At 40.6% G+C, this 26,512-nt stretch overlaps 3 protein-coding genes across 4 annotated transcripts in view; 1 reads left to right on the forward strand and 2 right to left on the reverse strand.

Annotated features, from left to right (window-relative positions):
* Window positions 1–26,512, forward strand: part of LOC108272125 (mucin-5AC) — a 119,039-nt gene that overhangs the window by 86,091 nt on the left and 6,436 nt on the right. The gene's annotated exons all lie outside the window — the stretch shown is intronic.
* On the reverse strand, window positions 5,059–18,161 carry soat2 (sterol O-acyltransferase 2). The gene is made up of 16 exons (XM_053683485.1): window positions 18,008–18,161; window positions 14,334–14,487; window positions 14,152–14,210; window positions 13,871–14,010; window positions 13,720–13,770; window positions 13,521–13,628; window positions 12,988–13,264; window positions 9,774–9,849; window positions 9,050–9,134; window positions 8,881–8,926; window positions 8,637–8,766; window positions 7,809–7,906; window positions 6,783–6,881; window positions 6,521–6,656; window positions 6,148–6,293; window positions 5,059–5,856 (listed from the first exon to the last, which is right to left on the reverse strand). Exons 2-16 carry the CDS (start codon window positions 14,431–14,433, stop codon window positions 5,800–5,802), a joined length of 1,608 nt encoding a protein of 535 aa, XP_053539460.1. The 5' UTR covers window positions 14,434–14,487; window positions 18,008–18,161; the 3' UTR covers window positions 5,059–5,799.
* Window positions 19,253–26,512, reverse strand: part of kif5ab (kinesin family member 5A, b) — a 43,364-nt gene continuing 36,104 nt past the window's right edge. The window contains exons 22-28 of the mRNA XM_017480323.3: window positions 26,378–26,449; window positions 26,177–26,281; window positions 25,828–26,044; window positions 21,136–21,277; window positions 20,894–20,964; window positions 20,696–20,723; window positions 19,253–20,535 (exon numbers count right to left, since the gene is read on the reverse strand). Coding sequence (XP_017335812.1) covers window positions 20,424–20,535; window positions 20,696–20,723; window positions 20,894–20,964; window positions 21,136–21,277; window positions 25,828–26,044; window positions 26,177–26,281; window positions 26,378–26,449 — 747 coding nt within the window. The 3' untranslated portion in view covers window positions 19,253–20,423. The remainder of the gene's footprint in view (window positions 20,536–20,695; window positions 20,724–20,893; window positions 20,965–21,135; window positions 21,278–25,827; window positions 26,045–26,176; window positions 26,282–26,377; window positions 26,450–26,512) is intronic.

Raw genomic sequence — 26,512 nt, forward strand, 5'->3', positions numbered from 1 at the left:
TTATGGTATCCTGTCCCCTACCATTTTATGTCTTCACTGCATGGGTATTGTAGTCCTGTGAATATCTATAAATGTCTCCAGCATGTGAAAATATTACTCATTACACATTATGAACTACTGGTTTGGGGAAAAGCTTTGGAGTTGAAAGTTTAAGCTCGGTACACCCTGCTCGGAAAATTAGCTACAGTTACCACATGGTGAAGCTAACCACTCCTGCATGTGAAGAGCTTGTTACTCGCGTGCATTGAATGGAGAGTGAGCCACAATTAACAGCACGAAAACGCAGGAAGGAAACAAAACTGACCAAAACACTAAATGCAGTAAGTAAGGTACAACAAATAAAACATTAATAACAATTTTAACTAACTGGATTAAAGTGAGAGAAAATGTTGAGTCTGTTCAGTCATATAGGGCCACATGAAGAGTCTTTGGAGTATTGGAGTTCATACACAGATCGTTTTGAGTTCTTTGTACTGACCAACAAAATAAAAGTGTCTTTTCCTCATCATGATTAGTGGCAAAACATGCAGTGTACTGCAAAGCCTAGTGCAACATGCTAAGCCTGGAGATTGCTTTTATGCCGAAGGCTGCCAAGCTGACTGAAAATGCACACTGCCAGCACTATACTGTACCATGCACATGGTTAGAAAAGATGAAGCTGAACTGGCAGGAAGTGCATGTGATTGTAAGAATGGGAATGACTCTTCCAAACATATTGAAGATACATGCTAATGTATTTACTAATGAACTTCAAAGCATGAAGGATATTACAGTGAAACTCTGTATTAAGCCAAAATGTCAAACAACTAAACCAGTTTAAGCCATTAAACCCAAGGCTGAGGCTGAGCTGAACCATCTTTTCGAAACATGAGTGTTGAAACCGGGCAGTGTACTTGACCTGGCTGTACCCCTGTCCCAGTTATTAAGAAAGATGGGTCAGTTAGGCTCTATGAAGTCTTCAAAGTGACTATGAATTCAGCCTTAACTTCCTTAACTTCTATCGACTATTACTGATTGCTGATGTCTACTCTGGGCTGTTTTGGTCAGAGATTCAGTAAGATAGACCTGTGTCAGGCTTACTTGCAAATACATGTTGACCCATAACACCCAAAGGGCTATACTGCATAATGTCAGTACTGTTGTTATTTCAAAGAACTATGGACCCGATCCTGAGTGGATTGTGTGGTGTGCAGTGCTACTTGATTAAACCTATTGATCACAGGCTTGATATGAGAAGGCTTTATGCAAAAACAGCCTTAATACAGTCAATAGTCCTCAGACACTTTAACCTTTCCCTGCCATTACAGTTGGTATGTGGGTGGATACTGCAGTGTCACACATCCTACCATCTGGAGAAGAAAAGCCCATTATTTTTGCATCTAGTACCTTGTTCAGAGCAATTATGCACAATTTTTTTCCCTGGTCAAGAGTACACTGTGTGTGTTTTGGCTGCCCTTCTCCTCAGAGCTTTTTCTTTTATTTCTTTCATTCTGTATTTCTATGTTTGATGTTTGTTTTCTGATTTAATGTTTTGCTGTATTTGTCCCTTTGTCCACTGGTTGCTGGTTGTGGTGGAGCTAGAGCATCGGGTGGAGCTAGAGCATCGGGTACAAAGAACAAGCATAGGTCCTCTGTTTCATCCACCCTCTTGTGTCCCATATGGAGAAGACTATCAGAACATTATGTCAGGCCAATTTCCTATATAGACCCAGAGATGCACTGGAGCTATGCATGTTTATGGTGACAAAGTCACATCTCAGAGGGTTCACAAAAAATAATTCATCCACAGCGGCTAGCTATTCCATTTGATGGCCTGTTTACAGACAGGCCAAAACGTCCTTAAATTTTTCCAGGGCCATCACAATTGGTTTCCTGCACAAATGGCATCATGTTTCATCAACAGTCATTTCCTGCTCACCAGCCCTGTCATCATCAGGACAACTCATAATTGCCTCACCTGTTGCATCAAATCAAATTGCATTTAAATGCCTAAGTAAATGTTTCTTGGAATATAAGGGCATTTCTATCAACACATTAAAAAGGGGGGAAAAATTGGTGACCATATAAAATTTGCCACTAAAGCAATCTGTTTAGTTCCATCCAAACCTGTTAAGTAAGTGTTACTGTAGTGGAAGAGGCAGAAGAAACAGCAGTCATAAATGGAGAGGACACAGAAGGATCATCAGGACACGAAGGTTGTGGCAAATTCAAATGTCTTGATACATGTGATGGTGGAGCAGAGGCTTCTTTACTGCCTTCAAATCCAGCTCCTAAAGCCAAACTAGCAATATTTTTTAAAACTTTAATAACCCTACAGCACACCAGGCCTCCTCGCCTGACATTAGTGCCTAACTTCATATAATGCCCTTGTGGCTGAATGTGCAAAGCCCCACAGCCATGCTCCAAAATGTAGTGGAAAGCCTTCAGCAAAGCTAAATCTAAATTTAAATCTAGAATTGGATGTTCCAGAAGCACATATGGGCATGATGGTCTGGCGTTTACAAACCTTTGGCCATATAGTGTGTGTGTGTGTGTGTGTGTGTGTGTGTGTGTGTGTGTGTGTGTGTGTGTGTGTGTGTGTGTGTGTGTGTGTGTGTGTGTGTGTGTGTGTGTGTGTGTGTGTGTGTGTGTGTTGTTGTTGTTGTTGTTGTTTTAAGTAGGTAACAAAGACATCGGAAGACAGAAGGGAAAACTCAGAAGATAAGGTACATCTTAAGTTGACTTTTAAAATGGGAGAAGGAAGTGCAGTCATGGAGGTCCTAGAGGATGACTAAAGGATCTGCCCCCAATTGATATCAGTCTGTTCTTGGTCACTACCAGCAAACTAGAATTGGTGGACCTGAGAATCTGAGCAGGGGTGTAAGGTTGTAGCAGCTCAGAGCGATAAGGTGGGGTGAGGGCATGTCGGGCTTTGTAAGTGAGAAGTAGAATTTATTCTTTGTGAAACGGGTAGCCCGTGAAGCTCTTGGAGAACAGGTTTAATGTGTGCAGAATGCTTTGTATGAATAAGGACTCTAGCAGCTGAGTTTTTAATGTGTTGGAGTCTATTTACAGTGTTACCAGAAATACCAAAGTACAGGAAATTACAGTAGGCTAAGCATGAGGTTATGAAAGCATGAACCAGGGTTTCACTGTCTTCCAAACTAAGCATGGGTCATCGTCACGCTGAAAAAAAGAGATCTTCATGAGTGAACAAATAAGGGATTCAAGTGAAAGTGTGTTGTGTCAAAGATTACATTTATGCGTAGATTATGAACATTTGTAGAGGGTTTAACATCAACTGAAGATTTTAGAGTTTTAGAGATAAAAGTTTTAGCGCTGACAAGTAACGTTTCTGTTTTGTCAGGGTTTATTTTAAGAATGTTGTTGTCCATCCATGATGTTATATTATGAATTATGAATATTATGAATACATTCAGTTAACAAGAGCTTTGTTGTACCTTGTACTGAGAAAAATCTGACTGTCATAACAGTTGAAGCTAAAACCGTGTTTACTAGTGATGTAGCAAAGGGAAAGCATATACTGTCAGGGCCATAAATATTTGAACATTTTATTGTTGACAAGTAGACAATAACTTGACAAATTATAGTTATTTTGGATACCACAGTATATTGTAGTTGAAATTAAATAATAAATATGTGATCAAAGTGCAAACGTTCAGCTTTAATTTGAGGGTATTTATATTGTATTTATATTTGAGTTGATTTGGACACCTTTTAAAGGACATCTTTCTACTGGGTTTGTTTTAGTTTTTCAGCCTAAGGTCACTGGCAGTGACAGCTCTTTGGACGTTTTATTGAGCATTAACAGTATATAAATCCATATGTAAATGCCTCTCCTCAAATCAACTCTAGACCATTTATTTGCTTACTTGTAAGTTAAACTATGGAGTAAATAACACACGAATTACTTTTGGTCCTTTTAAAAACGGGGGGCACATTTAAAAAGTTCTGTAATTTCTACACCGTTCACCAGATTTGGATGGAAATACCCTCAAATTAAAACACATATACAAAATCACATACATTTCAATTAAAAACTAGCCCACCTACCATTTAAGTTACTGTAAAGTATTACATATCGCATTTACTTAACACATTTGCAGTAAAACCTTAGACAGTATCATTGTGGAACTTTCAGATAAATATGTTTTTATCTTTAGTGTGTTTGTGTGGCTAAATATTCCTAAATGTGTTTTAGGACAGCATTTCAGAGAACTTTCAGAGAACTTAGATGAGTGGAGAACTTTCAGAACCCGGCAGAATGATAAATGTTGATCCTACTCCTTGCTGGAAAGGAGTAGGATCAATATAAAAAAAATCTGATAACCTGTCTCCTAGGCCCAGTTGAGCTGTAAGTATTTGAGTCATAATAACACATTTATTAGCGTCCATTGCAGTAGGAATGAAGAAATAACAGCCTATAAATAGCATTCCTTTATATGGATGGCAACACCTACTGGAAAATAATGCTTTCAGGTGTGCCTCCCTTGTCTTATTACAACCACATCCTTAAGTATGGCTTAGGGCTTTCATTGGACAGTGATTGCATTTCATTATCGCACTACAACAATGCACAGATGAAAGTGAATTATGGGAAATAACATAATTTCACCTTTAATTCTTAAAAAAAAAAACAATCCAGGGTTGATTGGTTTCCATGGCTTTTCTGTGTGGCACGTTATCCGCATGTCATATATATGTCAAAATCTTTGATGAATCAATGGCCCCTGCTGCTGGCCAGGTTAAGGATTACAAGGCATTTTGGGAAAGTTCGAGTTTGTCCTGCTATAAAATGTGGAGCAAAGACTGAACCAGGACTGAAATGTTTTTAGATTGAAGACACTGCTGAGATAAGGAATGTGACTGGGTGAAGTCAGTGTAATCATGGCCTCTTGTAGAAATGAGAAAAGTGCACAGTTTACCATACGTGCACTCTATGTCTGTACTGATACAGTGAACAGTCTTTGTGCCTTCTTTTACAGAACAAAAGAGACATTAAGATTTCTTAAACATATCAGTAATCATTTTGGCATCAGTAAATAAAATCAGATCATATAAATCAATATCACTCTCATTTTATTATTTGTACAAGAGCCACACAGTGCACACAATTATTTACAATCCAAAAGAAATACAAGCATGAGAGCAACTAATAGGTCACATACTCCTCTGAATTGCCTAGCAAGATGAGAAATACATCATATGGCCAAATGTTTGTAAACACCAGAACACCGCACTCATAGATGCTTTTTGAATGTCCCACTTCAGACTTAGTCCCCCCTTTGCTGTTATAATAACCTCCTCTCTTCAGGGACATGGATTTGGAGATTTGTGCCCATTCAACTGCAAGAGTATTAGTGAGGTCAGGCATTGATGTTGGGCAAGGTCTGGGGCGCAGTCGGCAATTCAGTTCATCCCAGAGTTGTTCAGTGAATTTCACGTCAGGGCTCTGTACAGGCCACATGCTGGAACAGTTTTGGGCCTCTTAGTTCCATTGAAAGGAAGTCGTAATTGCTACGGCATACAGTGACATCCTATACAATCGTAAGCTTCCAACTTTCTGGCAACAGTTTAAGGAAGGCCCACATATGGGTGTGATGGTCAGGGGTCCACAAACCTTTGGCCATATACTGTAGGTACCACATTATTGATGAGGTGATGTTGAGTAATGATGAGTGATTGATGATGATAATGATAATCATGGGCTGTATACTGCCTTTTGCATATCATCTGTAGTCATCATATAAAATAACACTGTGGCATTAGACGGTGACAGCATAAGATAGCATTAGATATCTAAATGTTATAACTACATGTCCAGGATCTTGGTGTCACCAACTCCCAGAACCCGGTCTGTATGGTGGGGGTGGGGGGTTGGGGGACACAAAAAACAAAAACACTGTATTCAAGATGTCAAATTCAATCTGCTCCTCCAGCACCATCAAGTGGCCATAGCAGTACTACTACTACTACTACTACTACTATACAAAAATGGAGGAGCTCACATCTGAGATTTATAAGTTAGTATTTACAACAACGTTTACTACAACAGCCATAAAACATGCTAGTATAAGCTAATATCTGATTTACTCAGTAAACAGTCAATTGTATCAGTGAGTCATGTAGTGCTATCATGCCTCTTACCCCAGTACGCGGGCAGTGAACCTGAGCGTACCATTCCAAGCAGTATAGGCACACCTGCACACCTTGACCAATGAACAGACACGCCCACATAATAATGTTCCACACCGGACTCTTGCGCTTGTCATTGAGGGTGAAGTTGAAGACCACTATGATAATAGATACATGTTCTTATTTTTACTGATATATACAGTATATATACAGTATGTATCAAAAAAGCTGTATTTAAAGTGCAAATATGCATATTTAAAGACAGGCAGGCTTTCCTCAAAACATGTTTTAATCTCTATTACTTAAATTGTACTGAAAAAGTGCTTTTGCCAACCCAGGGAAGAGCATGCACATTTGTGAGGTACTTTGTTGTGCGCTGTCTTACCTCCAATAATTGCGAACAGACAGAACATCACAGGGTAGAAAAAACCAAAACCCATGGTAAAAGCATATTCATGAACAAAAGCTGAAACCGCAAACACAGACATTGTGGCGACTGAACGGAGGCGATGGCCTGATAACTGAGAAGAAGATGAGGGAGTGGGATGAGAGAGATTAGCAGAATTTAGTGTTTGATTTAGGGTCTTGGACAGGCACTATGTATGTGGAGATAATTCTAGAAACAATTAAGATATAAAGTGTCTTACCCAGAGGAAGTCCCGGTAGGCATAATAATAGAGCCAGTCATGCACCACCACGTTCCAGGTGCGGTAGTAGTTAGCGAAGGAGGTGGAGTTCCACCAGTCCTAATCATAGGAAGGAGATGAGATATGTGATTGTTTTCATTGGAATGTATACACTTAGATTTTTAATGCGTGTGTGGCGGGTTGGGAAAGCCCTTCACGTGGTGAAAGTGGTGACATTTTATACTACACATAAATATGAAAACTACAGGTTTTCCTGAAGTAAAATAAACTCCAGATTTTTTATTATTTTTTTTTTTTTGCATTAATCTCAACCACAAATATATGAAATCTGCTTCTCCCAAATGTGAAAAGGGAGAAAATCAAAGGCTGAGGTTTATTTATTATATAGTGTGAAATCACACTTCGACAGCAAGGTTTTAAATATTTTAAATATAAGGTCTAAATATAATTTAGACTGCATTTAATGATAATGAGTCTTTATTGAGCACATATACATTACAGCACAGTGAAATTCTTTTCTTAACATACCCCAGCATGTCAGGAAGTTGGGGTCAGCCGTAATACAGCGCCCCTGGAGCAGAGAGGGTTAAGGGCCTTGCTCAAGGGTCCAACAGTGGCAGCTTGGCAGTGCTGGGGCTTGAACTCCCAACCTTCCAATCAGTAACCCAGACCCTTAACCGCTAAGACACCACTGCCAATGCCAATGTGTTTACTGATGCATTTGTTAAACTGGCTCCTTACCTGACAGGATGTTTGCAGGAAGATAGCCACGGCACATTTAGAAAGTAAATAAAAAAAATTTCCACTGCATTTTTGTCAAATTTATAGTATTTATGGTTTCTTAAAGCTTAACAACATAAATGTATGTTGTTGGCAGAAAAAATAAAACCATTTTGGAAGAATCTGGATTTTTCATGTTTTTCGGATCTTGTCAGAAGTCAGTTGCACCAACACCAAATGTTTTTTTCCCAGACCACCACACATATATAATTAAGTGCAAGTCTAGCAGTGGATGAGATTTCTCACTTTGTAAAACATCCGATCAGCAAAGCGCAGCATCTCAGCAAAGGCATTGAGCCAACAGTGCAAAAATGCAAAAAAGCCCAATAGGAGCATCAGCATACCTGACAGAGGCATACAACACAAGTACATACACTTATTTTAAAAGCAATATATGTGTCATTCTGCATGAGACAGTATTTTAAAAAAAACACTATTAAGAGGACCCACAGTTCATGACATGAGTTCATGATACTGTGTCTGAACAAACACGCACACGCGCACGCGCGCGCACACACACACACACACACACACACACACACACACACACACACACACATATGCGCACATACACACTGTGCAGAATTTATTATTAATATCTCATCTCTCCTAAATATGGCCTACATGTGCATATCTCTACCCTCTTCCATGTGTGTGTGTGTGTGTGTGTGTGTGTGTGAATGGGTGAATGAAAACCAGTGTAAAGCACTTTGTAGAAGTTCTAAGGTTAAAAGAAGCGCTATATAAGTGCAGACCATATATACAGTATTATACAATCCAGTATACTGGTTAGCAATATATTGTCATCTCTTAATTTTACATAAGGTTTCATAATAATAATAATAAGAAGAAGAAGACAAACAAGAAGAAGAAGAAGAAGCAGAAGAAGAAAAAGAAGAAGTAGCAGCAGCAGAAGAAGAAGAAGAAGCAGACCTGTATAGAAGCATGATAATAAGTGTGTGGTGTGGTGTGGTGTGGTGTGTGTGTGTGTGTGTGTGTGTGTGTGTGTGTGTGTGTGTGTGTGTGTGTGTGTGTGTGTGTGTGTGTGTGTGTGCGTGTGTGTCTGTGATGTACCTGGTAAGGTTGAGTGAAACACAGCCAGAACCAGAGTACGTCGGCTGAATGGCTGATTGCTTTTATTCATATACACAGGGATACACAGACGTACCAGGATAAAGTAGAGGTAAAACAGACTTCCCAAAATCTACAGCAGAATGGAGGGTTCAGAAGGATAATATATATTATTTAATGTCAGAATTCTCAATAAATTCAGCATTAATATCAAATGAGTAACGATCAAAAATTTAAACTGGGTCACCATTGCAAAGTTCCTCCTCACATAGTTCCATCTGATATAAGGGTTTCTGGGAATGAATACCACAACTTTAAACACATTTATTTTGTGTTTGATATCATTTATAATGCCAGTAGTCTTTGAGAATAAGTTAGCGGATTGATCTAATGGTTAAAAAATGAGAGATTTTTACCGAGGGTATGTCTCCCTGTAGATCAGAGTTGGGCAAAACAAGAAGTAGAGATAGTTGGAAAGAGTAGGGAAGCTGGCAGCTTCACCTGGAACACACACAAAAAACATTAAAAGTTTCATCACAGTTTAATCCCAAAGCAGTATTTTCAAAGCCCATTTTTTGAGGATTGGTCTGGGATAATATTTTTAATCCTACTCAACCTGTAAGTAATTTATACATTCAAACATTGATTAATTTACAGTAACCTCTTTATACTAGTCAGGGTTGAGATTAATCCAGAGCCTATCATGGAAACATTGCACAAGGCAGGTATACACACTGGATGGGATACCACTGCAGGGCACCATGCACACACATATTCATACACTCGTACACTCATTTAGAGTAGTCAGTCTAACTATGTGGATGTGGAGGTTTTTGGGAAGAATCCCACGCAGACATGGGAAGAATATGCAAAACTCTGCACATACGGTAATCCAAGCTCATGATTGAATCAGAGATCCTGGAGCTGTGAGGTGGCAACACTACCTTGTGCCAAATTTATTCCAAATTGTGCCTGTAGGACCCCAAAACACATCTAAACCAGGTATTCAGTGCTCTTAATTGCTTGGTTTTTGTGTGCTGGAAGCTGGGACAGAGCAAAAACGTGGATCATCTGAGGGTCCCAGAGGACTGAATGAAAGGCGGCATTAGAAGGTTTAGTAAGCAAGCTACGTAGAATTACCTTTCTTTGATTTGGTGCTGAGTACTTCCACAACCGTCTCCCGAATATAGGAATAGCTCTTCATCAGGAATCGTATCTGGTATAAAGTATCCAGTAAGGTCAATTTTTAGCCAAGTCTTTATTTATCTTTATCGTTAAACAAACATTGTTTTACTTTAATGCAGTGGTTCTTAAACTTTTTGTGAGTGCCACCCACTTTCAAGAATGCCATTGTTTTGTGACCGCCCAATAAATCCACCCCCCTACACGGACCCCCCACTCGGAAATCCAAAAATCCAGCAATGGCTTCTCTGTGAACCTCTGTGTACACTCATTTAAAATCAAAGTTTTCCCGCAACCCCCCTACTACCACTTTGCAACTCCCAGGTTAAGAACCGCTGCTTTAATGTAATTATTAGGACATGACAAAAATCCTAAACATGTCACTACCCATCCTTGACATTTTGTACCAGAGCACAGCAGTACAGAATAATTTACTATTTTTTCTCCGTTGTCTCAAGAACTATGGATTTCTCACAACTATGTACTATGATGTTAATTATTTACTGGTGTTATCTTCTTGGTATAAGACAATAATTAGTCAAAAAGACCAAAAATACTAGTCAGTTTTGCTTTACATTTTGTTTGTAGCTTTACATTGAAGACGTTTCAGATGAAAAAAAAAAAATACAATAACATAAGGCAATAGATCAGAATTTAAGCTTTCATTTCCTGATATTTACATCTAGATGTGGTAAACAACTTAAAACATGGTATCTTTTTTTAACCTACCCATATTTCAAGTGATAAAAAATACTGCAGCATATGACTGACAGGTGTTTCTTGTTGCCCAGGTGTGGCCTGTTAGATTGATTGTTTAAACAATTAATAGCTCTGAATATTTACTCTAGGTTTTGCTTGTGAATACTGCATTCGCAGAATGATTCATAAGAATAAGAATCAGAAAGCCTGATTGGAATTCACAAATAAATACAGAGATGAGCCACAAAAGTTTTGGGACCAAGATTAACCTCTATCCAAGTGATTGAAAGGACAAAGTGTGGAGAAAGAAAGGATCTGCTCATGATCCAAAACATATGAGCTCAGTGGTCAAGAATGGTGGAGGTAGTATCATGGCTTGGATTTTTATGGCTGCTTCTGGAATGGGCTCACTAACCTTTATTGATGATGCAGGATGGATGTTCCAATACTTTTGTGCACCTAAAAATTGGGTGGTCTGCCACCAAAAGTGCCATGTTCTAAGTTGTTTAACACATCTAGATGGAAATGTCAGGATATGAAAGCCGAAATTTTTATTTATCGTCTCATATAAATTTTTTGATCCTAAACCCAAATGTCGTTAGTGTATAGCAAAAATGAAAGAATTGGCCTTGCTGTTTCAATAATTTTAGAGGGGACTGTATACACTCACTGGGCAATTTATTAGGAACAGTGTTCTAATACTGGGTAGGACCTCCCTTTGCTCTCAAAACAGCCTCATTTCTCAGTGGCATGGATTTCACATGATGTTGGAAACATTCCTTTGAGATTCTGGTCCATGTTGACATGATTTGCATCAAGCAATTCCTGCAGATTTTTCAGGTGCATGCTGTGAATCTCCCATTCTACCGCATCCCAAACATGTCCTACTGAATTCAGATCCGGTGACTGGGAAGGCCACTGAAGAACACTGAACTCATTGTCATGTTCATGAAACCAGTTTGAGATGACATTTGCTTTGTGGCATGGTGCATTATCATGCTGGAAGTAGCCATTAGAGGTTGGGTAAATTGTGGCCATGAAGGGATGCACATGATCAGCAACAATACTCAAATAGATTGTGGAATTCAAGTGATGATTGATTGGTATTAACGGGCCCAAAGTGTGCCCAGAAAACATTCCCCACACCATTACACCACTTCCACCAGTCTGGACTGTTGACACAAGGCAGGTTGGGTCCATGGATTCATGCTGTTGGCCCAAAATTCTGATTCAACCGTCTGTGTGCCTCAGTAGAAACTGAAATTCATCAGACCAGCCTACGTTTTCTGGTCTTCAGCTGTCCAGTTTTGGTGAGTCTGTGCCCACTGCAGCCTCAGCTTTCTGTTCTTGGCTGACAGAAGTGGAACCTGACATGGTCTTCTGCTGTTGTAGACGATCAGTCTCAAGGTTCAATGTGTTGCGCATTTTGGAGATGCTTTTCCGCTCACCACTATTGTACAGAGTGGTTATGTGAGTTACTGTAGCCTTTCTGTCAGCTCGAACTAGTCCAGCCATACATCGTTGACCTCTCTCATCAACAAGGCGTTTCCGTCTGCAGAACTACTGTTCACTGGATGTTTTTTATTTATTGCACCATTCTGAGTAAACTCTAGAGACTGTTGTGTGTGAAAATCCCTGGAGATCAGCAGATATAGAAATACTCAAACCAGCCCATCTGGCACCAACAATCATGCCACAGTCAAAATTACTGAGATAGCATTTTTCCCCATTCTGATTGTTGATGTAAATATTACCCAAAGCTGCTGTCCCATATCTACATGATTTTATGCATTGCAATGTTGCCACAATGAATGATCTGATAAGTTTACCATAGCAATGAACACTTCATTCCTGCCGCAATGAATAACCTTTATAGACCTCCTAACTATTGCTGTGATTAAAGCATTATCTTATACTTATCTCATTACTCATTGCTTGCTGCAATTCCCTTTCCTTTTCGCTGTATGACTATATGCTATATTATCAATTCTCTCTAGAAGTTTGAGTTTAGTTTCTCTCAAGGAGTTTTTCCTTATCTCTGTCTGTTCACATTCGTGAACTCCACCCTAATCTCCTCGATTTTCTCTACAATGTGTTTTCCTTATGGCCTTTGGCCCTCTCTTTGCACACCAGTCATGGTTGGAATTGCATTGTGCACATGGCTGTATTGTACACTATTCTTTGTCTAAACACATTTGTTTGTTGAAGAACAGTGGCTAATGTATTGGAATGTTCAACTTTATTATTAACCTAATACCAGCAGTAAATGGAGGTCACTAACAGATAGTGAACTAATGGCGCATGAAGCAGGACAATGTATGATTATCAGACTCAAGTCATAGTTGCTGGCTAACCATTTATCAAGTGAGTTTGTGCAAACATCATCTAGCCTTGTAACAGAGTCACAGAACTGAGTCACAAATATATGAGAACATGCCAATTGTGACTAATTTATATTGTATTCTCAAAATACCTGTTCAAGGATGATGATGAAGCGTGATGCTGGGGGCAACTGGTAGTGCAGGACAACATACACAGGGAAATACCCCAGCACACTCATTTCAGCTGCCAACAGCACTATAGCTGTTGCTATTGATGCTAGCATCTTCCACTGGTAGTGATGTTCCCTCCACTGCCTCAGAATATAGTACGGTCCAAGCAGGGTGTAACTGAACATGATAAGCCAGGCCCATATGACAGTGCCCAGCTGGCCAAAGGCATAGAAGAACAAGTCAAAATCTAGAACCAGCCTGAAATAAAGAAACAATGTGTTAATTAAATTATGTTGTCTATCGATACATCCATTTTCCATACCATTTATCCTACACAGGGTCGTGGGGGAGCCTGGAGCCTATCCCAGGGAACTCAGGCACAAGTATGCTATAGTATATTAATATTTAAGCTAATGTATGTTGTATAATTGCAAAGGTTCTTGTTACAACTCAAAGTTTTTACAACAACTAGTTTTTGGAACAAAGAGATGTGGAATAGGTATGGCAAACACACCTGCCCTGGTCAATGTAGTCCACAGCCAATGTGCTGATGATGAATAGGAAGAGAGCAGCCACAAACATGTGATAAATGCTCCGGATGTGACTGATCTCAAACAGCTCGCTAGAGAAAAAGAACATAAAATTGTAGAATACTTCCGTATAAATATTCCCTGCACTACAGACATACAGTCTCAATTTCTATTCACACTTACTCGAGTATGGACTTCCTGGCCACAAAAACCTTTCCATCTTCCATTCTATGTCTGAAATCATAAAGACTAATTTAATTCTTGTTTTACACTACACTTGATATTATTGCAAAGAGCTGGTGAAAATATAGGGAACTCATTTTATGGTTTTTACCTCCTAGCTTTTTCATCAGTCTTTTGGTGTGTATTCTCAACTGCACTTGAGGAGAATGACTGTAATGAGTCTGTAAGCACTTTGTCCAACACCTCACTCATCTGAGCTTTTACTTGCTCGATGACCTCTGCTTTTATCCGCTGTTTAGGGAAGAGTGATATATCAGCTTGTGTTCCGAGGACATTGATTACTTTTAAAGCAGATAAGGGGCAACATGACCTGTAAAGCTCTATAATAGCTCAGGTTTTTATGATCTCAAGACTTAAGCAAACTTCTCTTACCTCTACATGCCTTGTTCTCTGCAGCATAACTTCTGAATTAAGCTCCGTGTGTTTGGCATCTGCAAACATACACACCTTTCTGCTAACTGACCAGCCAATGTACTTTAAAGCACTTCACCATAATAGTAATTTAGTTATGTTTTTTATTTTTAAGATTGAAAGATGTGTGGATTCATACCCACCCTGTCTGCCAGGCCCATTCTCTATGGGAGAAGGATTACTATCAGATGCCAGGCCACTGGTGCGATGCACCAAATTACTGCTTGTCTTGCTGGCTGCCATGGTTATTCCAGTTGCAGGATGTTTTAGCTTGACTTAGCTTGACTTGAGTTGCATCTGGAGTGCAAGGGGAAAAAAACTTGCAATTGCAGATATGTTTTCATTACCATCATCCATTTTCTATACCGCTTATCCTACTGGGCCACAGGGAACCTGGAGCCTATCCCAGGGAGCATCGGGTACAAGGCCTGATTGGTACATCCTGGATGGGGTGCCAATCCATCGCAGGGCACAATCACATACACACTCCCACTCACACACTCATCCATACACTACGGACACTTTAGACAATCAGCCTACCATGCATGTCTTTGGACTGGGGGAGGAAACCACCACAGCACAGGGAGAACATGCAAACTCCGCACACACTGGGGCCATGGTGGGAATTGCACCCCTAACCCTACAGGTGTGAGGCGAACGTGCTAACCACTAAGCCACCTTGCACCCACATTAATATCATACTCTTTGTATGATGGTAATGAAACAAGCTTTCTGTGTGAAATCTATGTAAGTGTGTGCGTGTCCTCTATACATTTATATTTACACTGACCTCTGGTTACCTGTGCTGTTATTCTGAGGCATCGTCCCCAATCACAGTGACCAAGTTATCACACAGTGTAAACAATGTTTAGTTCTAGTTTGAGTTTGAGAGTGCATTGCTTGTGTACACTGCTTTACTCTAGATAACTAATAGATATGTTCTGATTGAGTGTGTATCTGAGACAGCACAACATATTGACATGTACTTTAGATAAAGAGAACGGACAATGACAGTGCAACATATCCTACCTCTTTCAGTTTGTTCTCCTGCTGTCTATGTACTGTAGGAATGTCTGACATGTATTCTGCAATATTCCACATAAATTATTTCCATCCATTATTAATGGATAACTAATTGTTACATTTATTGCATTCATGTTTGATACCATATAAGCATGTTTGTCATGGCATACACTGCCCTTGGAATTGGAATTATAAGGTTATAATCAACAATAGTGTGATATTGATCCTTAAATGATAATACAACTTTTCACTTAATTTTTTTTTACAAATACTTTTAACCGACATTACAGTGTAAAACTTGCCAGATATATTCATTCATTTATTCATTCATTCATTCATCTTATGAGAACCACTTTATACTGGTCAGAGTTGTGGTGGATCCAGAGCATACACTGGGAACACTGGGTGTGAGGCAGAGTCCACCCCGGATGGGATGCCATTCACACCTACAGGAAATTTAGCGTAACCAGTCGACCTACCTGCATGTTTTTTGAAAGTGGAAGGAAACTGGAGAACTTGGAGGAAACACAAGTGAACAATGGAGAGAACATGCAAAACTCCACATAGCTTAGGATCATATAAGCTAGGAGGTGACAACACTATCTGCTGTACTGTGCCACCCCACATATATCCAGTACCATGTAAATATTTATAGCATTAGTTTATTTTTGCAAATAAATCAAACAAACAAACAAACAAAAAATAGACTGAACCTAATAATTCCACGGTCTTCAATAGTAATTTAAAAGAATGGAGCACCCCACCACTGACCTTTCAGTTATTTCACCTTTTGACATATACACTATATGGACAAATTTGTGGACACCCAAGGTTCACACACACATGTCGGTCTTCCCCAAAATGTTGCTATAAAGTTGGAAGCATAGAATTGTATAGAATGTCTTTGCTGCAAGATTACAATTTGTCTTCACTGGAATCTAAGGGGCCTAACGTATTCCAGCATGACAATATCACTGTGCACAAAATGAGGTCCATGAAGACATGGTTTTCCAAAGTTGAGTGGTGCCTTTGACACTGTGAACCATCAGATCCTCCTGTCAACTCTCTCCAGCCTGGGCATCACCGAAACGGTTCTACGCTGGGTGGAATCCTATCTCTCAGACAGATCCTTCAAGGTATCATGGAGGGGCAGTATTTCTGAAACTCATCAACTCACAACTGGCGTTCGACAGGGGTCAGTTCTGGGTCCAGTCCTCTTTTCTATGTACACGAAATCCCTAGGGCAGGTGATTGAGTCTCACAGCTTCTCATATCATTGCTATGCTATTTGTCCTTCCAGCCTGATGATCCATCCTTCTCTGCACGTATCTCTGCTTGCCTGTCGGACATCTCGGTCTGGATGAGGGAACACCACCACAAGCTCAACCTGGCAAAATCTGAGCTTCTCGTCATCCCAGCCTGTCCCTCAAGCAACCACAACCTCACTGTACAGCTCGGCTCAACCACACTCAAGCCAACCAGGACAGCCAGGAACCTTGGGGTGATTCTTGATGACAGCTTGACCTTTACAGACCATATCTCAACAACTGCACGGTCCTGTAGGTTCATTCTGTACAACATCAAGAAAATCAGACCCTACCTCAACGAACAGGCTACACAGATACTAGTCCAGGCTTTTGTTATCTCAAAACTGGACTACTGTACTCACTACTCTCGGGCCTCCCAGCCAGCTAGATCAAACCCCTTCAAATGATTCAGAATGCAGCAGCACGCCTCGTCTTCGACCAGCCCAAGAGAACCCATGTCACACCCCTCTTCATCTCCCTCCACTGGCTTCCTGTAGCCGCCCGGATCAAATTCAAGGCCTTGATGCTCACGTACAAGACCTTGTCTGGAACAGCACCCTCCTACCTCAACTCTCTCCTGAAGGCTTACGTTCCCTCACGCAATCTGCGATTGATTAGCGACTGACACTTAGTAGTATCTACTCAGCGTGGCTCAAGGTCCTTTTCAAGAACATTCAAACTAACTGCTCCTCAGTGGTGGAATGAATTTCCAACCTCAATCCGGACCACAGAATCTCTCACCATCTTCAAAAAACAGCTATAGACCCACCTTACCTTACTAAGGCTCTTGTGGCTGAATGAACACAAATCCCCACAACCACATATGGGTCTGATGGTCAGGTGTGCACATATTTTTGGCCATGTAGTGTATATTTAGACCACTGACTTTGTGTGACTTCACAGTGGATCTTTCTCATTTATGACTCTGCTTATTGTGCACTATTATCACATCAGTGCATAAATTTACGTTGTATATTTACCTTGTAAGGGAACCAAAGATAATGAATTTGGGTAGATTCAAGAGTTTCAAATGTGCAGTGCAAGCATTTCAATACTCAGGTTCAAGTTTACATTTTACATTCAAAAAAAGATGTATCATTTTTGTGTGTGTGTCCCAAGGTGTCCCAAAAGTCTCCATACTTAGAGGACATTAGCAAAATGTCTTCCAAATTTTTTCATGCTTATTTATAGTATATATTTTTTCCCAGATGGACTTTAACATGAAACATGGTACGCTGATCACACACAACACTGTAGCCAAACTTATAAATAAATTTGAAAACACTGGAAGTGTTGCGTACCAACCGAGAAGTGGACGTCAATGAACATCCACTGACGAAGGCACAACCGACTTGGTGCTGGCAAACATAGTCCCCTATATACATATCAATGTATGTTGATAATCAAAAAGATGATTTGTAATCAAAAAGAAACCATTTTTATTTATGTCTAAAATCTAAGCAGTTTAGAAAGAGACTCAAACTCACCTTTTACATGAGCCTCTTCTCTTGGTCAAACCATCCACATACTTCCCTCCGAGCACCAGGATTTTCTGGTGTATTTGTGTGTGTGTGTGTGTGTGTGTGTGTGTGTGTGTGTGTGTGTGTGTGTGTGTGTGTGTGTGTGTGTGTGTGTGTGTGAGACAGAATTCTGTCCTTTGATTCCTTATCCTGAACTTTGTCCTTTGTCCCAGGTCCACACTAGAGTTCAGCTGTTGTCTTTTCTCTTTCAGCAGGTGTTACATGTTCCCTCTTATTGATCTGTTTGGGAACCCAGCCCCATTTTACGAACATTTGCTACGTACAATATAATCGTTGTCTTTTTTTCACTTTTTCACTGCTTCCCATTCTCTCTGTCTTATCCAACATTGAAAATTAATCAAGGCCTTGAGTGTATTATCTACAGTTATCTGAATCTTCAGTAAAGGGAACAGTGCATAGGCTGCATACGAATGTGCACTCGTTTTAAGAACATTATCTTCCAAAGGGAGAACAGCTCAAACAGTCATAACAATCAGACTGTAGGTTTGATGTTTGAACTTTAGTGGCACTCACTTTTGAATAAGTTTGGACTTTAGATCAAGTTCCTTTCTCTTTATGGCACGTTTAATAGCCCATTATGTGTCTAAGGTCTAAGTATTGCCAATTATCATACAAAAGAGAATTAAAAAAACATTTAGGCAGTGAGTTTTCAAGAATGGGAATAATCTAATGGGAATGTTAATAACTGAAATGAATATTATTAATAATAATAATAATAATAATAATAATAATAATAATAATAATAATAATATTAATAATAGTAACAATTCTAATAAATAAATGAATAAAACCAGAGAGATTATACAGACCATGTATTTATACCGCCCCATTTCGATAGCCATACTGTGTGCTCCGAGTCTGTATTTGGTCAGCATGGTTCTGTAATCTGCCAGAATATACTGCTACGGTGTCATTCTCTGTCACCAAGGCACCAGACAGTGAAGTTATAATGAATTATTGGATTACGCAGCAATGCAGCAGTGGTGAGACTGGTTCAAGTAGTAACAGGAGCTCACATTCAGACACAAAGAGCATGGTCACGTAGGTTTGGAATTCATCTTGCGTTAAGAATTATACATGATACTCCTAGTGCAATAGAAATGAATCAGAATCGAGTCTATTTTACATTCCCAAGCATATCTATTTCAAATAACAGTCGAAAGCATAGCATGTAGAGATGTATGTATTTTTTTTATTGACACATTTTCCTGAGTAGGGCCATCTTATGTGCTACAGATGCATGTTGTGCAGCATGCACTATATTTTAGTCACAAGACAAACACAAAAAGCAAAGGCAAAAAAATTTAGTAACTGCAAATCACTGGCCTGACTCCACATGATTTATGTTTGTTTACCAATCTCCATTGAATCATGTTAGGAAATAGGACTATTGTATATTAGGCAATATATATATATATATATAAGTTAGCAAAATACATGTATTTAATATGCATGCACACCCTAGGCCTGGAACACACACACCTGAAAATGCAAAATCCAAAAATAAGTTTATGTTTCAAAAAGCTAATTTCTTGTTTATGAATCAGATAAGTATAGCTAAAGGTCAGTGAATAGACTTTTCAGAGTTCAGTGGACCACCTGTACCAGAGTAACCTAGCAAAACAAATACTCATTTGTATTAGCTCTGAGGTTTACGCAATTCTGTCTTTATTATCAAGATGTACAGTATTTCTGACCTCCCTCATGCTGTCATCCTAACTGGCTGATTAGGAGAGAGTCACAGCTACACGCTCACAGAGAGAACATATAAGCCCCATACTGAGTAATGTCTGTTCAGTGAATGAATTAGAGATTCTCACTGAATAGTTGATAGTTAAGCAACTACAGCCTGATCTACATTATTTATGATGCGTATGTTTGTGCCTTTTCATCTCAATATAACTTCATCAATACTTAACTACACACAACTGACTTTTGATTATAATGCCATCTCACATCATCTCAAAATTCTCATACAGTATTTGAATGTAGTATACTATATTTGTATATAGCAAATGCTGATGTTCAAAACACAAAACTGCACCATCTGCTGGTTGACTTTAAAAGCTATTTAACGTATACAGAATATAGAAATGCAATGGCCTTTTCTGTGAAGGACCATTCGCAGGCAACATGCAGGTATACAGAAAGGAACTTACATGTTACCTATGACAGAGACAAGCATTCACTTTCTTAATGCTCCCTTAATAGCAACAAATTATAATATATCTAAAAGTTAGAACAAGATTCAGTATTAGAAGGAATATTATCTACTGAAAACTACTATGAGTGTTATTTCAATTATATCTGTACATTCTTCTGGTGGATTTTTTGTACCTCAGGCAGTACATTTTCTAAGTGATTAGCTGGTTGCTTTATCCTGTTGGATAACCTGTTGTTGCTGTTTCACCTGGTCAGGAGGAGCGCTGCAGTGCCCATCATTATTACACACTGAACAGTCACTGAGAGGCACACTATGGCAGGAATCAGAAGCAGTCACCAGATTTTTTTATTAGAGCCACATAGAACAATCCAGTGGCAGAGCATGACGGTAAGGTACAAAAACAGAAAGCTTGATATTAATATATTTTGTGTATATCATTTATGGCATTTAAGTAAATTATTAAGACCTACCTGTTGTCATTGATGTCAGTGGTATTCCCTGTGAATAAATACCAACATTGTAAATGAATGATATTTATAATAGGAATTAGGAATTATAATAGGAATTATATTTATAAACAGGAGTTAGGCTGTTAAATATAAAAGCTGTAATGAAATTAGTGCAATTCATTTGACTTGGAATCTGCAGTTTGAAACAGAGTAGTTTACCATTGACAGTGCTGAGCTTGTGAGTGCAGTCTAGCGACTCATTTGCTGTGCTGTGTCTGTCCTCAGGAACTCTGTACAAAATGCAAATGCACACTTCATGTGAAACAAAATATGTACATCTGGTGATGTTTTATGTAATATTTATGCAGATATATAGAAAATTCTAAAGGGATCACAAACTTTCAAACACCACTGTATATATGTGTATATATAACAATATGTAAAGAATTAGCATAACTCACTTGTTTGATTTAGCCTTTATGTTGGGTTGAATGGCTCTCTGAAACAATGCATTGCTAAATGCGATTCTTGGATCACTGGTGCGCATGAACATGTGATTGATTTGTGAGTATGCAGGGTAGTGCCCCGGCCGAACAGGTTTGGCTGAGAAAAGAAAATATGTAATTTGTTAACAATATTATGAACTACGCACTTAAAGTGGAAAATATACACCATACAGTTGTGTTCATCAATTTACATACCCCTGGAGAATCTGCTAAATCTTAATAAATAAACTTTTGAACAGGATGATCAGTATAAATTGTTACTTTGTCTTCTGGGGAAAAACGTAAATATCTAATGTAGCTTCTGAAGGGCTGTACTAAATGAAAAAAAAAAAGTTGTCACGTAATGGACGTAATGGAGACTAGGACAGATGCAATTGCAGATAAGAGCCATTTATTAGAGAGAGACAGACAGACAAATCCAAAACATGAGACCATAGCGAGGTCAAGAAACAGGCAAAGGGTCAGGCGACTGGCAAACAGACATAAACAGGGCAAGGGTAGAATCGAGAAAGAGAAACGAGAACAAGATCAAGAACCATGAAACAAAACGAGGAACAGGGTATAATCGCTTGGTACAGTGAGAACACTAATACTTTGCCAATTCATAGTGTTCAAAAAGTCTCTTATATAGCTTGGAGTGAGTGAGTGTGAGATTGGCAACAGGTGTGTGATTAGAATTCCAGAGAATGTTAACGTGTGTGTGTTCTGGGAATTGCAGTCCATGGTGGCCATGTTTGTAGGCCGCAGTGCAGGATGGAAAAGTAGTCACTGGTTTGCTGTGATATGACAGAACCCCCTCAAGAACGCTTCTCCCGAAGCGCCAAAATACACTCCCTGCCCCAGCGGTCCTGACCTCTGGGCAAAATGTCTTCACAGCCCCTCAGGTTCCAATGCAGGCATTGTCCGACAAGTACCAGGTTCTTCGAGGAGCCGAGGAGCAGACATGAGGCTGGGGCTGGTTCACTGGGGTCATTAGGCAAGACCCAGGCTTGGGAAGTTGTGTCGTCAGCTTTAGACAGGTGCTTGACTTGGTGACCCATCTCGTCGTCCCTTCTTGAGTGTGGAGCGACGTTCTCAGCGGAGCAGGAAGGCAGAGCGACGTCATCAGTGGAGCAGAAAGGCGGAGTATCGTCCTCCATCTACTCTGCAGGCTGAACTTGGTTGTCTGTGTCAACAGACTCAGGTGTGAGCAGAAGGTGGTTGGCTGTGTCAGCAGACTCGGACATGAGAAGAACTTGGTTGTCTGTGTCAACAGAATCGGGCGTGAGCAGAACTTGGTTGTCTGTGTCAACAGACTCGGGCATGAGCAGAACATGGTTATCCATGTCAGCAGACTCGGGCATGAGTAGAGCTTGGCTGTCCGTATCAACAGACTCGGGCGTGAGAAGAACTTGGTTATCCGTGTCAGCAGACTCGGGCGTGAGCAGAACCTGGTTGTCTGTGTCAGCAGACTCGGGCACGAGCAGAACCTGGTTGTCCGTGTCAGCAGACTTGGGCATGAGCAGAACCTGGTTGTCCGTGATGTCAGCTTCAGGTGTGAGCAGAACCTGGTTGGTTGTGACGTCGGCTTCAAGCATGATCAGATCTTGGTTATCCGTGTAAGCAGACTCGGGCGCGTGCAGAACCTGGTTGTCCGTGTCAGCAGACTCGGGCACAAGCAGAACCTGGTTGTCCAGACTCGGGCGCAGGCAGAACCTGGTTGTCCATGTCAGCAGACTTGTGCGTGAGCAAAACCTGGTTGTTAAAGTGAGCAGACTTGGCTGTGAGCAGAACCTGGTTGGTCATGTCAGCAGACTTGGACGTGAGCAGAACCTGGTTGGCCGTGACAGCAGACTTGGGTGTGAGCAGAACCTGGTTGGTTGTGATGTCGGCTTCAGGCGTGGGCAGAACCTGGTTGGTCGTGTCAGCGGACTTGGGTGTGAGCAGAAACTGGTTGGTCGTGACGTCGGCTTCAGGCATGAGCAGAACCTGGTTGGTCGTGGCGTTGGATTCGGGCGTGAGCAGAAACTAGTTGGTCGTGGCATCTGCTTCAGGCGTGAGCAGAAACTGGTTGGTCGTGGCGTCAGCTTCAGGCGTGAGGAGAAACTGGTTGCTCATGGCGCTGGCTTCAGGCGTGAGCAGAGACTGGTTGGTCGTGGCGTCGGCTTCAGGCGTGAGCAGAAACTGGTTGGTTGTGGCGTTGGCTTCAGGCGTGAGCAGAACCTTGGTCTGGAACTTGGTGTGGGTGGTCACCTCATCGATCTCAGACTGGAACGTGGCGTGGAAGGTCACAGCGTCAATCTCAGACTGGAACGTGGCGTGGAAGGTCACAGCGTCGATCTCAGACTGGAATGTGGCATGGACGGTCACATCGTCGAACTCAGACTGAAACATGGGATGGAAGGTCACAGCGTCGATCTCTGACTGGAACGTGTCGTGGAAGGTCACATCGTCGATCTCAGACTGGAACGTGTCAGACTCGAGCGCGATCAGAACCTGGTTGTCTGTTTCAGCAGATCTGGACGTGAGCAGAACCTGGTTGGTCATGACGTCAGCTTCAGAGGTGAGCAGAAACTGGTTGGTCGTGGGGTCGGCTTCAGGTCATCTCATCGATCCCAGACTGGAACGTGTTGTGGAAAGTCACATCATCGATCTCTGACAGGAACTTGGCTTGAGAGGTCACCTCTTCGACCTCAGACAGGAACTTGGCTTGAGAGGTCACCTCTTCGACCTCTGACAGGAATTTGGCTTGAGAGGTCGTCTCTTCGACCTCTGACAGGAACTTGGCTTGAGAGGTCGTCTCTTCGACCTCTGACAGGAACTTGGCTTGAGAGGTCATCTCTTCAACCTCGAACAGCAACTTGGCTTGAGAGGTCGTCTCATCGCCACACCTATATGTGGGCCTTCCCCAAATTGTTGCCACAAAACCGAAGAACATAATTGTCTACAATGTCTTTGCACGATGTAGCATTAAGATCTCCCCTTTACTGGAACTAAGGGACCCAAACATGTTCCAGCATGACAATGCCCCTGTGCACAAAGCGAGGTCCATGAAGACATGGTTTGCCAAGGTATATCTGGAATGTTCAACAAGCACACATGGGTGTGATTGGTCAGGTGTGCACATACTTTTGGCCATATACAGGTGCATCTCAAAAAATTTGAATAATGTGGAAAAGTTTTTTTTCTGTGATATATTCTAGATTCATTATACATAAAGTGAAATATTTCAAGCCTTTTTTTTGTTTTAATCTTGATGGTTACAAAAATCCAGTATCCAAAATATTAGAATAAAGAATTTATAATAGAGAAATGTCGACCTAATTTATGCACTCGATACTTGGTCAAGGCTCCTTTTACACGAATTACTGCATGAATGCGGCATGGCATGAAGGCAATCAGCCTGTGGCACTGCTGAGGTGTTATGGAAACTCAGGTTACTTTGATAGCGGCCTTCAACTCGTCTGTATTGTTGGGTCTGGTGTGTCTCATAGATTCTCTATGGGGTTCAAGTCAAGCCAGTTGGCTAGCCAATCAAGCACAGTAATACCATGATCAGCAAACCAGTTACTAGTAGTTTTGGCACTGTGGGCAGGTAAATGGTAAATGGTCTGCACTTATATAGCGCTTTTTTCCAAAGCGCTTTACACTGTGTCTCATTCACCCATTCACACACATTCACACACCAGTGGTAGCAGAGCTGCCATGCAAGGCGCTAACTTTCCATCAGGAGCACCCTGGGGTTCAGTGTCTTGCCCAAGACACTGGCATGTGGAATCATGTGGGCCAGGAATCGAACCGCCAACCCTACGATTAGTGGACAACACGCTCTAAGACCTGAGCCACAGCCACCGGTGCCAAGGTGGCAAGTCCTGCTGGAAAAAGGAAATCAACATCTCCATAAAGCTTGTCAGCAGATGGAAGCATGAAGTGCTCTAAAATCTCCTGATAGATGCTGCATTGACTTGAGAAAACACAGTGGACCAACACCAGCAGATGGTACCCAAATCATCACTCACTGTGGAAACTTCAAACTGGACTTCAAGCAACTTGGATTCTGTGCCTCTGCACTCTTCCTCCAGCCTCTGGGACCTTGATTTCCAAATGAAATGCAAAATTTACTTTCATCTTCCCCATGATTGTGGTTGTGTGTACTGAACCAGACTGCGAGATTACAGGCTCAGGAAACCTTTGCATGTGTTTTGAGTTAATTAGGTGTTTAGAGCTCTTTTTAGGGTGACATTTCTGAATTAGAAATTCTTTATTCTAATATTTTGAGATATTGGAATTTTGATTTCCTTCAAATATTTCACTTTATGTATAATTAATCAAGAATATATGAAAGTACCACTTTTTGAATTAAATTACGGGGGAAAATTTACCTTCCATTTAAATGTTTTGAGATAAACCTGTATGTCCTGCATCCAAAAAAGTGTTGTGCAAAAGTGTTGTGCAAAAAAGCATCCTGTGTTGTGCAGAATATTATTACTTATTATTAAAAGACTAGTATTATTATACACTACACATCTGAGGTGTTACTTAACACAGTTTATCTTTTTGAATGAAATGGCAGAGTTGCTATAAATGTAGCATAATCAGTAAATTGTACTGAATCTTGAGCTATAGAAATTAAACAGGTCAGTTGGTGCTTTGTTGATGTCAACTGACCAATCAGTGCAGCATTAGGGCGATGGAAGAAGTTTTTGGTTCTCATGACCTCTCTAATGCGTTCAACTTCTTGCTGGTAGCGGCGCCGGTCTTTCATGGCTCCCTCTTTGGCTTCTTTCAGTGCACCCTCCAGTGCGCGAACTCGCTCAGCCGTAGAGCGAAGACGCTTCTCCAGTTTAGGAAGTTCACAGCGCAGATCTGCATTATCACGCACCAGCTGAGAGACAGAGAGCAAGAGAGGAAAAAATCAATTTGGAATACAACTGAAATAAGAAATAAGAATAATTTGAGATTGTATGCCCCACATCATGTTTAATACCAGCATCAAAACTCATTCTGTCACACTGACCTGTTTGTGTACTTTTGTAAGCTGTTCCAAGTTGTTCTCAAGAAAGGAAATCTTCTGCTTCTGGGTGGAAAAACCTCCACTATCATCAAATTCAATTTCAGAGCTCTGCAAAAACAACACCAGACAGACAGATGTCTTGATTTTGAAGAGCGTTTTAGTGGCGCAATCAACATGAGGCATTTCACATTTCATTGTACTCACTCGTTTAACTCGAGTTGTGAGGTCTTGAACAAAAAGCTTCCTCAGGTTGTGCAAGCTCTGGAGTTCACAAGCCTTGGTAGTGGGGTTGGGGGACGGGGTAAGAGTCATGGTTATTATTGTTACATGATTTCATTT

The sequence above is a fragment of the Ictalurus punctatus genome, chromosome 11 (assembly GCF_001660625.3).
Source record: "Ictalurus punctatus breed USDA103 chromosome 11, Coco_2.0, whole genome shotgun sequence".
NCBI lineage: Eukaryota > Metazoa > Chordata > Actinopteri > Siluriformes > Ictaluridae > Ictalurus > Ictalurus punctatus.